The 11,919-nt window shown below is 46.2% G+C and overlaps 1 protein-coding gene across 1 annotated transcript; it reads right to left on the reverse strand.

The window, feature by feature from the left end:
* Positions 1-359: 359 nt before the first annotated feature.
* On the reverse strand, positions 360-9,812 carry LOC133891077 (very-long-chain (3R)-3-hydroxyacyl-CoA dehydratase PASTICCINO 2A). Its single transcript, XM_062331808.1, has 9 exons — positions 9,685-9,812; positions 9,437-9,548; positions 9,117-9,135; positions 1,746-1,834; positions 1,335-1,388; positions 1,010-1,080; positions 806-887; positions 619-715; positions 360-520 (listed from the first exon to the last, which is right to left on the reverse strand). The coding sequence occupies exons 1-9, from the start codon at positions 9,753-9,755 to the stop codon at positions 450-452; spliced, it is 666 nt and encodes a 221-aa protein (XP_062187792.1). The 5' UTR covers positions 9,756-9,812; the 3' UTR covers positions 360-449.
* Between the last annotated feature and the right edge of the window lie 2,107 nt (positions 9,813-11,919).

Here is an 11,919-nt window from a genome sequence, read left to right on the forward strand (position 1 = left end):
GCAAATGGTGACAGTATCCTTCTTGGTTCCTGCTATTCAGGGGAAGTGACTCCATTTACAGAAACTTTTTCCTTTTTTTTTAAAAAAAAAGAGGGAAACTATACCTGCTTCGGAAAGCAGAGCATGACACTGGAGACCACCAAACTTTTGAACTGCAATATGCACTAATCTAGTTCTATTTTCATTTACCCGTGGAAAAGCTAATCCTTATTCCTCGGTACAACCACACCATTGGCAACTGATAAGAGTAGTATTCTAACATTCTCCGGTCTGCAAACTTGCACTGACGTGAGGCATTAAGCGTATCTTTTTTCCAGTAAAGAAAGTTTTATTGACTCTTATCGTTACATCAAGGTGATACAAATATTAGAGGTCATTTTTGGCTTCTGCATTAAGCGCATCGTGCAGTTACAGTAGATACTCAGGACTAGGAAGCTCATGTGGAGTAATTATACAATTTTTGCCTTTGACAAGGCCTTCTTCCGTTGGGCGAGCATATAAAGGAACATGTGTGGAAATCCTGAGAGTCATCAAAACGAAACAACACGGTGTTCTGTCAGATCCTGCTTTGTTAAAATGCCGATCACTAAATGAAGGGAAATTATGAGGAGAGGGTACCTGGAATGTAGAGACTGATTAAAAGAGCAGATACATAGAAGTAGTCGAAAGAGAAATTCCACTTGTTGGGCATCCTAATACAGTACCTTTCAGATGCCTGCAAAGTAGTTGACAAGAAAAATACAAGTCGAACGTGTTATCAAATGAGCAGCATGGGGCTCTTGCTTTCTTCAGTTATACAAGTTACCTTCATGTAAGGTAGGGCATCGTATATTAAGCCAACCTCACTAACAAGACCAATAGGATAGAATACAAAAAATGTGCTGTACCTGCAAAGAATTGGTAAAAGAACAATGAAGCAAGCCACTTTCAAGAAGAATTACTGAAAAGGAAATATGGTTTCTTTGAAGTTTGAGAGAAATAGTGAAATTTCTTTGAAACCAGTACCAACCTAAGCCATAAGAGCCAGGAAGGTATAATTCCAAATGCCTCCTTCAAACCAAAGAAAGAATATCTGATGATCTGCAAGAAATCAGCACGTTTTCCATTAGATTATTCTCTGAAATGAAGAAAATACCAAAATCTTAGATTGAGATCAGAAAAGGAAATTTTAAAGCTTAGATCAAGAACTTCCAAGGCTTTGCTTTTTTACTTTGGGGAACTTCAAGAATACCAAGGTATTAAGAAGCGACATTGATGCTTTACATCTTATTATGTTCATTGCATTTTAGATACTTCAAGAAACTTGGTGAACATTTGTCGGAAGTAATATGTACCTCAGTGATGGACCAACTTAGGACCAAGGAAGTAACAAGAACATGAGAATGTGTCTGCAAGACAGATGTGCACAATGATCAATCAGTATCAGTGAGAAACAAAAATAGGTGTTTACTTACAAGTTGGGATACAACAAATGGTGAATTAGAATGCAAAATAAATGGGCACTCATTACTTGTGCAGTTATGCCACTATAGTCTGTACAATGCTTACCTGCAGTTAATTCATGATCAGAAGTAAAAAATATATTGTCCAGTTTGAAGAGTTGGAAGTTGCAACATCACCTAATATCTACATTTACTCTGTTTAGCAATTGCTTCAAATCCAGAACTTGTTCTAAATCATACAAACAAAATAACACCTGTCTAATATGAAAAGATTAAGATTTGGTAGGGATGGGATGATGATACCTCAGGAAAGCTCCACAAGATGCCCCAGGTAACAAACAACCTTGCACTAATTTGTGGAAGAGTTGCAGAGATTGGAGATCTCACAAACCCTTTAAGCAGCTCAGTACAACATAGCAGTGATTAAAAAGTAGAGATACGAGAGTTAAGAAAAGCGATATTATTTCAGAAAAAAAAAGTTGAGTATGATATGACTCTCAAAATTATAACTTGTCCTTGATTTGTTCAAAATCTAAGCTGCATCTTATATCATAATATTTTAGATAATCAGAAAATAGGCTATGAGGAAGAAGAGATACATATTGCATGCACTGCATGTTAATTGGCAGTGTATGCATTTCCAAACTACAGCAACCTTTTTGTTGTGCGCGTGCTCCAAAGGATCCTTTTACCATATACCATAAACTAATCCAAAGGGGAAGGGCGTTCTCCTGGCTGTGGAGGAAGGCCTTGTTCACCGCCCTGTGACTCCCTTCGGCTTCATGGCCGCTGCCAGGGGTCTCGACCTTCCATCGCCACCAGCGTCGTCGTTCTGAAGCAATGCCTGCCCCTCATGACCGCTCTCCCGCTCGCCAGCTGGTCGCCCCGGCCGTCGTCATCGTCGAGGGCCAACAGGTCGCCTGTCCCCTGCACCGCGTAAGCGTAGTCTGCAAACAGCTCTTGATGGTCGTTGCTTGAACTGCTTATCGTGGACGCACCGGCGGGTGGACTGTCGTCTTCCACCATGGTGCTTCTGTTGTAAAGGCTTTCAACACCATGCCAACGATTGTAAGCGGCCGCGCAACGCCTCCTCTGGTTCGGCGGGGTCCGTCGACCGTCGTCAATTCTGTCGCGTCCCCTCTACCGACTCCACACCCATGGGCTCCGCGGCTACTTCTGGCATCCCGCCCCATCTCCAGAGCCCTCGTATCGGCTCCACTCCCACGGGTTCGGCCGCCTTGGGACCACCCCACCTCTCTCCCCCCGGCGGCCATGCCTTCCGCTCCGACGTAGATCTCCACAGACGTGGTTGTTGTCCCTAGCTCCGTGTAGCCACCGAAGCGTTGTATTGTGCCTTGGTCAGACGCCTTCTCCGTCGAGGAGTCTCGACTTCGTTGGGCGCTTTTGGCATATGCCGATCGTGCGAGACAGAGCTTTCAGGATAGTGAGTTGGCTGGCACCCTCACAGGAAGCTTCGGCATTCGGGCAGATGAGTTCAACATCAAAAGCTTCTATCCGGACAATTTTCTGGTGGTCTGTCGTTCGCAGAGTGCACGTGATGCCATCCTTGCCTCCAACGGGCTACCTGTGCCAGGAGAGGTCCGTTGGTTCTTCAGGCCTTGGACACGTTTAGCATATGCGTCCGGCGGATTGTTTGCTTACCGTGTCATCGTCTCCTTCACCGGCATTCCGCCGCATGCTTGGTTCGCCAACACGGCTCAGCACCTTCTTGGGAAACACTGTTGGGTAGAGAAACTTGAAGATGAAGCAGCCTTAGCGGATCGGGACGATCTCTCGACCCTCCGCGTTGTTGCATGGTGTGACCAACCAGCAAGCATCCCGAGTAATATCATGATGGAGGTGTTGGAGCCTAGCATCCCCATCTCCTATGAAGACCCTGTCATGCAGCAATTGTTTGGCAACCTCCCCCCATACATCATGGAAACGAAGACCTTGAGATACTCCATCTCCATCCGGGTTATCTCTCTGGCTGAATTTCGCATCCCATCTTCCTCTAGCAGCGATGGATCAGCCTCCTCCAATGACGCTGATGGAGGTCTGCCCGGTGGTAGCGAAATGGGTCGTTCGGGCCTTCCCCGTGGGCGGCGACTGATGTTCCTTCCTCTACCGAGTGTGGCGTCCGGCCACAGAAGCTCGGCGGCCGGCCAAGGAGCCACGACGGTCGGCAGACATGCTTCGGGTGTCCGTTGGGCTACCAGAACCATACCTCTGTCCTCAGATTTCGCGCCTCTCTCCTTCGGCCCCTTTAGCGGCACGCCCATCAAGAAGACGCCCCCTCACATGTCCCTGCCGGTGGGTTCTGGGGCCGCGTTGTCAACTTTCGGTGGATGACAGACTTGGGCGCCTGAACCTGTAACCGTTCCCATTCCCCTCCGTGACGAGACTCCACCTAGGCCCTATGACCCCATGACGAACGAGGCCTGCCCCTGCGACGGGATGGGCTCTCGCTGTTGCACCTCACCACTCATGTCTCGACACGTCAAATTTGTGTATTCGAGGCACAAGTGACAGGCAAAGGTTTCTGAATGCCTCCCTTGGCGCGAGATCTCTGCTTCCCTGCCCAACATTCTGAGCATTGATGAGGCATGTCAATTGGGCTTGGACCCTTGCTCTCCTGCTGGCCGGCCCTCCACGGCCCATGGGCACAGATCCTCTGCGGTGTGTTGTGTTAGGCGGGCCTCCACGGGGCGGCTGCGCAACCGGCCTGGGCATCGCATTGGTTGTCGGACGCCGAACAGCTCGTCCGAGATGCGGAGTTCTAGTGCAATGGCGGTCGTCAGCAATGTTCCCAGCGCTTCGACAGACAGCTTGCCGGTCTCTCCGGTCAACGCTTTCTCCAATGCTTAACTGCTGAGATCCTCACCCCTCTTGCAACCCCGCCACGTGGGAATCCATCTGCATCGTTCTCGGTTGGTGGTCCTCGGAGGAGCAGCCGTCTGGCTGCGAAATCTACCATCTCTGCGGTGCGGCCCTCAAGGAGGGGGGAGGTGCTCCTCATGCGATGCTTGGGCCTCCTTAAAGAGGGGGAGGTTGTCTCCTCTCCCCTTCACCGGGCATACGTTGACCTTTTCAAGCAACCGTTGTTTGATCAACATCTTCAGGCGATACGTGACCTCTTTCCCGAGCAATTGCTGCCGGCCACGAATCTTGCACAAGGTGCAGACTCGCCAGTTAGCTAGATGTTTGCCAGGATGTAATGCTTTGTCGGTTGTCGAACCATATGGATAATTTCAATATCCTGTGTTGGGATGTCCGTGGGCTCAACTACTTCCTCCGTTTCTCAATGTTTGTCCATGACCTCGGGAGTATCTGTCTCAAATTGTTTGTCCATTGTGGTAACCAAGAATACTTTATGGTCCATTTTACTGCTATACCCTTGAGTGCATGCATGCTTTTACTCTAATATTGGTGAGTTAATTGCTCCCATCCTTACATTGATTAGGGGTAGCATGATCATCTCATTGCATTTTTCACTCTATTTCAGTATTCTTGGTTTGTATGTAATAGTGGACGTGGACAAACATTGCGAAACAGAGGGAGTATAAGGCTTGCCGGGACGTTGTCCGGACCATGGTTTCTGATCACAGCGCTGCGATTGTATGCTTGCTGGAAACGAAGCTCGCCGTTGTAACTCCTTTGTTGGTTAATGAAATTTGCGGCTCCGCTGTTTAAGGCTACTCTTGCTTGCCGGCCAAGGATACCAGGGGTGGAATTCTTGTTGTCTGCCGCCAACCGCTCTCAGTTACCGCCATTCAGGTGCTGCAATTTTTGGTTAACGTTCTTATTTCTTTGTCAACCGAATGTCCCTTCTACTTGTCCATTGTTTATGGCCCCAACGATGATCGCCTAAAAGATTCCTTCCTCGCTAAGCTCATTGTTGTGCGTCAGTTGATGCCGGGGCCCTGGCTCATCTTTGGTGACTTCAACATGATCACTTATGCGGCCGATAAAAACAATGCAAATCTCGATCGATGGTCTATTGCTAGATACAGACGCTTCATCGCCTCGCAAGAGCTTAAGGACCTTCATCTCTTCGGTCATCGCTATACTTGGTCCAACGAGAGGGCCTCTCCTACCTTGGTTAGGCTTGACAGAGCTCTCGCTTTTGCGGATGGGATGCCCTTTTCCCAGATTGTTTCCTTCAAGCCCTTCCCTCCGAGTGCTCAGACCATTGTCCCCTTTTGCTTTCATCCTCAGTCTATGCTCAGCGACGGAAAAGGTTTCACTTTGAGGCTTTTTGGATCAAACTGCCTGGTTTCAACGATGCCCGTCCAGAAGGGGTGGGTGCTGAAGCCATCAGAGCTTTCCAAACCCCCAATGGTCCGACTGGACATCCTGCTCAGCCGCACTACCAAGGAACTCTAGCGTTGGGAAAGCAAACATGTAGGAAACATTAAGGAACGGCTACTCTTGGCAAGGGAGATCATCGGCCGGTTTGATGCTGTACAGGATGGCAGAATCCTTTCACCTGTTGAGTATGATTTAAGGAAGTTTCTTAAGTTCTGTTGCCTTGGCCTCGCTTCTCCCGAGCATACCATCGCGCGGGCTCGCTCCAGGTTGAATTGGTTACGGGACAGGGACGCCAATACAAGGCTTTTTCACTCCTTCGCCAACCACCGTGCGAGAAAAAACACCATCAAATCTTTGTCCACATCAGCCGGCTCCGTTTCCTCTCACACCACTATGGAGGAGACGCTATATAACCATTTAAATTCTATTCTCGGTGTTGCACCTTCCAGGCTCTATTCTATTGACTTTCTTGAGCTTGGCATCTCACCTTTAGATCTGCAGTCTTTGGAAGTCCCTTTCAGCGAGGAGGATATACTTGGTGCAGTCCGCTCTTTGCCGCTCAACAAGTCGCCAGGGCCCGATGGATTCACGGCAGAGTTCTACTGCGCTGTTTGGCCTGTCGTCAAGACTGATATCACTCTTGCCATTTCTACTTTTGGCATTGGTGAGTGTAGGGGGCTTCACCGACAGAACAGCGCATTGATCACCTTGCTTCCGAAGAGGGACGATGCTACCTCGCCTTCAGATTACCGCCCTATAAGTCTCATCCACAACATCGGCAAGTTGATCACTAAGGCTATGGCTTTAAGGTTTGCTCCCCGGTTGAACTCCTTTGTTGCTACCAATTAGAGCGCCTTCATCGCGGGCCGCTCCATTCACGACAGTTATAAACTGGCGCACTCCACCGTGAGGCTTCTCAAGAAAACAAAGAATCCTAAGATCCTCTTTAAGCTAGACATCGCTAAGGCCTTCGACTCCGTCAATTGGGCTTTTCTTATGGAAGTTCTTCGAGCGTGGGGTTTTGGGCCTGGATGGTGCAGCTAGCTAGAGGCGATTCTTGGTTCTTTGTCCACAAGAATTCTACTAAACTCTGTCCTCGGGCCACCAATAAGTCACTGTCGTGGCTTGCGACAAGGGGATTCGCTCTCCCCTTTCTTGTTTGTTATGGTGACGGACATCCTTTCTCGGTTACTTACCAAGGCAGGAGAGGCGGCTATCATTGACCCCATGGGGCACTCCGCTATCCAGCATCGCTGTTTCCTTTATGCCGATGATGCTGTTATCTTCTTCTCACCTACGGCGCATGACATCCAAGCACACTTAGCAATTCTCCATTTCTTTGGGGCTGTGTCAGGTCTCCAAACCAATATGTCCAAGTGCGTGGCTGTTCCAATCTCATGCTCCGACAGTGACATCACAACCATCAACGAACATCTACCATGTGGCTTGTCTTCCTTCCTTATCCAATATTTAGGCATGCCTCTTTCAACAGGGAGTCTTCGCAGAAGCCATCTGCAACCGATCGTGGACAGAGTAGCTACTATGCTTCCGGTATGGCAAGCTAAGTTGATTTCTAAACCGAGTAGGGCAACTGTGGTCAAGTCTGTGCTATCATCAACCCCGCTACACACTCTCATTTCCATTGTTATACCGTCTTAGGTGTTCACGAAAATTGACAAGATTCGCAAAGCTTTCCTTTGGACTGGTGATAGGGCAACGCCTGGAGGTCGCTGCACTATAGCCTGGTCCATGGTTTGCCGACCTGTGGAGTTTGGCAGCTTGGACATACAGAACCTCAGACTTGCCGGTTTGGCTTTGCGTCTCAGTTGGTTGTGGTGGCAACGTTACGATCGTTCGAAGCCCTGGGCCATTTTGCCAATCAAGCATGAGCAGGAAGTCTCTACTCTCTTTGATGCCTCCACCATCTTCAAGGTCAGCAATGGAGAATCAACATTCTTTTGGACCGATGCATGGATCGAAGGCCGGTCTATTCGGTTGATAGCGTTGGACCTGTTTGCATGCGTGCCGACGAGCTCTAGAAGCATAACTGTCAAGGCGGCTATGCTCAATCGATGTTGGGTTCAAGATATTAAGGGCCCCCCTTACCGTTGCTGCTATTACCCAATACATGCATCTCTGGTTGTGGCTCCAATCGATGACCCTGGGCAACGAGGAAGATCAGGTGATTCGGTGCTGGACTACATCTGGTCAGTACTCGGCTTCTTCGGCATATCAACTAATGTTTCAAGGTGCCAATCCGCTTGGAAGGTGCTCAACTGCTGTGGAAGACCTAGGCACAAGTTCTTTGGTTGGCTCTTGCTGCATAATCGTCTTTGGACTATGGCTTGAAGGAGAAGGCATGGCCTCCAGGCCGATGATGCTTGCGCTCACCGCTCTCAACTGCCTGAAACTAGCGATCATCTCCTCTTAAACTGCAACCTGGCGCGAGAAATCTGGTGGCGTGTTGTGGGTGTTCAGACTCTGGCACATGACTCATCCATACTGCTCTGGTGGTCCGGGTTGAGGGAACGCACGTCAAGAGAACTCCGAAGAGGGTTGGACTCCATGTTTTTGCTAATCTGCTGGCGTATCTGGCTTTTGCGTAACAACATCACTTTAAACAGAAAACGTGCCTCCACTAACTTACTAGTAGCTACCATCTGGGAAGATGTTGAGAGCTGGTGTGTCGCTAGAGCTAAACATCTGTTCGTTCTTGTAGAGCGCCTACAAACCTACGAATCGGTCTTTTAGCTTACGCCGATGCTTAGTTACCTAGTTGCGATTCTTCTGTATAAGCACATAACCAGAACTTCTTAGCTAGACCATCTGTTTGGATGGTCGTAGTGTATTACCTATTTGGGAACTCTTCTTCTTTTTATAAAGATGCGTAGCTCTCCTGCGTATTCGAGAAAAAAATAAACTAATCCAGTATATGGATAAATTACAGTGCAAAATATCGGTAGATCTTAGGCCTAAAGTGTTTCTTACTAATGTTTTCCACCAAGCAGAACTGTCAGGTGCCAATTAGCCTTTGAAACTCTATCAGAAATCTCTTTTTTATTCTTTCTTTATGAAAGCGGAAGGTTTAATATAAAACAGCATACGGTACTCTGTGCTAAGTTCTGTCATGTACATATTACGTCTATTTTGTGTTTTCCACATCCCAATCTAAGTATAACCAACTTCTATTTCTGGGCAATCTACTTTCACACTTGAGACTTTAAGAGGCATTATTTTCAGACAGAAAGTCGCTCTACATGGATCTTGCACGCAATACACATCCCAAGCAGGTACATTACAATTCTCAAGTTTGCCAAGGATAGTGAAAATAACATAACTGGAAAGCAAAGAAAAACTTCTTACCTACAATAGAGTGAAGAATCTGCAGTAGCAGCAACACCATCACCAGGCAAACACAAAATATTCAGTACACCATGTGCAAAGAAATATAGAAACTTCCAAATCCATAATTAGGATGCTACATGGAATTCGGCAAAGAATCTTCTGGAGCAGCAGATACTTAAAATGAAGTTGAGGTTGCAGTATGTTGCTATGGGCTAGGTAACATTTTGGTCAGCATGTCTATTGTAGTACTTTACTCAATTTGAGAGATGCATCCCACTTAAGAAGATCAACACTACACCTTAGGATTTTGAGCAAAATACAACTGCGCTAAGATTTACCTCCATTAAAGCAGCGGTCTGTGCGAACAGCAGAGGCTGCTCGACGGCAGCATAGACGGTCTCATGATTACTGCCCAACAATGCCAAGGTTGCGTAGTACAGAACCTGCGCCCTGCAAGACGCCGAATCCAAAAAACCAAATCAAACCAACAGGCCAATGGCCAATCCAAGAGACGTCCCACAAATCAAGATGCAAGAAGTGAAAAAAATCCATCCGTGACTCAAGAACAGCAAGCGGAGCAACTGACCATCCCAAGAAGATGACCCAGTTGTAGATGGAAAGGTAGACCCGCTGAACCACCAACCTAACACCCGCCATTGAAGCGTTGCATGGAGGAGGAAGACTCTGAGACGGCCATGGCTTTAATATGGTGGCTTTGACCTTGGTTCCTGCCTTACTCCACCTATTGACGTGCATGAATCAGATGCACCAAAGAAGTATCAGCATCTTGGTTGGTTAGTGCCAAGTGGCAGTTATTTCTGCTGCTACTGCCCACCAGCCACCACCCCTGCTAAATCCAACCATGTGACTAGCAAATTCCATCCGAACAGCGGAGGGTACAACTTCTTTCTCTAAAAACCTTCTTTTCTTTTCGTTATCTCATTATCTCTTTTCTTTTTCTTCAGATACCAATCTCTATAAAGTCATATGGTAACTTGTGATTAAAAAAGAGTTAACACTGCAATTTTTTAACCTGATCGAAACAGTATATGTGAGAGGTCACAAGTTTGGTTCAAAACTCTGGTTGGTTATACTGTATTCTGAAAGGAAAGAAAATGTGCATAGATGCCCAAAAGAGTAAGAAACAGCTGAAAAGCATATACTGGTGTACGTGCACTAAGACCCTGTTAACATCAGCGGCCACCAGTCATGTAGCTAGAAGGAAACAGGGAAATGGCTCATGAACAACTCTCTAAGCAATTAAACTGTTACTCAGATACCAAGCTGAGTAAAGTAAGTCATATGATAACTTGTGATTAAAACGGTTAACACTACTTTTTTTAAAAAAAAAGAAGAAGAGCAAAACAATATATGTTGTTATACGAGAGGTCGCAAGTTTGACTCAAATCTCAGGTTGGTTATTTGTATTCTGAAAGAAAAGAAAATGTGCATAGATGCCCAAAAGAGTATGAAAAGGCTGAAAAACATGTCCTGATGTACATGCACTAAGACCCTGATAAATCAGCAATTCGGCAGTCTCCAGTAATGTAGTTAAAGGGAAACAGGAAGAGGGCTCATCAACAACTCTCGAAGCAATAGAACCATTACTCAACTGTTAAGTGTCAACAACTAGTTCAACTGAAGAAAGCAAGACAGCTCAGCTAGAAAGCTTATTGTTCTTCTTTCAAATCACATTATCCAGGATAATGTTGCATGATCTGCCCAACCAAACAAACAAACTTAAAACAACACAGGCAACCAATTTCGTGCATGAATTACTTAAATTTTAGATGTATGTTGTACATATGAACTCAGTTACAATATTTGTTTCTACGCCGCAAACTAATTAAATGAAGGTATAACCCCAACTTGATGTGATAAGGTTTGAGCCCTTCCGCAACATCATTAGTTGGTGATCATGTGGCCAATCAGTGCCACATGGCTGGGTCAAGGCTAATCATCCTGAGTCCCTGGAAACAAACCCATAGGGATAACACTATAGGCAATCTTTAGGTACTGATATCGAACAAGCCGGACCTGACCTACTTAGAGTTCTTGTCATCCAGCAATTCGAGTCAAAACACATTCTCAATTCAGAGGTGAGTCTGCATACAGTTATGCAGCAAACCAACCTAACTTGCACCATAATCCAACTTTAAGCACATTCATTCGTAGATAGAACGTCCAGGGATACAGGGAAGCCCTTGATTTCCCCAAATTCTCAGGATTAGTCTTAAGATAGACCACACTTAGCAAGACCAACCCCTTTTGTCCAGTGAGCACAAGCTAAGGTCAACTCTCCAGATGCTGTGTTTATCCAGATGATGTATGCCATTGTCTAGTATCAATCATAGATTCATTCTGGCAATAAATCTCAGCGATATCATAAACACAGCTGCACAGCAGCCAGGAAAAGCTACCGCACAGCAGCCAGGAAAAGCTACCTCTCCATCCTTGCACAAGCACCAGCATAGGTAACTTCTGGTAAAACAAGTGTGGATATCATTCATGTGGAAGTGAAGAAGTTGAAAAAATACTTTAAAAGTTGTGGTTATAATTTGGCAGGTAATATTAAAAAGACAAAACTTGACCTGAAACAACAACTCAAAGATCTTGAGTTGTTGGAGGAACAAGGTTTGTTATGTGCTGAACTTGCAAAAATGAAATCTCAGGTTCAAACTGAACTGTTTATATAAGTTGATAACCAAAGTGATGACTATCAGAATGGATCCTTTCATGGATAAACTGATCAGTAAATGTCAAAATGCTTTTTATCAAAAACAAGAATATTATGGATGGTGTTCTTGTTCTTCATGGGCAC

The sequence above is a fragment of the Phragmites australis genome, chromosome 1 (genome assembly GCF_958298935.1).
Source record: "Phragmites australis chromosome 1, lpPhrAust1.1, whole genome shotgun sequence".
Lineage (NCBI taxonomy): Eukaryota > Viridiplantae > Streptophyta > Magnoliopsida > Poales > Poaceae > Phragmites > Phragmites australis.

Excerpts from the sequence above, each read along its gene's own strand:
- LOC133891077 (XM_062331808.1), bottom strand. The coding sequence starts at position 9,755 with ATGGCGGGTGTTAGGTTGGTGGTTCAGCGGGTCTACCTTTCCATCTAC. Across the intron at positions 716-805 it reads ATGCCCTACCTTACATGAAG|GCATCTGAAAGGTACTGTAT; the intron begins GTAACTTGTATA and ends ACTACTTTGCAG. Across the intron at positions 521-618 it reads AATCAGTCTCTACATTCCAG|GATTTCCACACATGTTCCTT; the intron begins GTACCCTCTCCT and ends GATGACTCTCAG.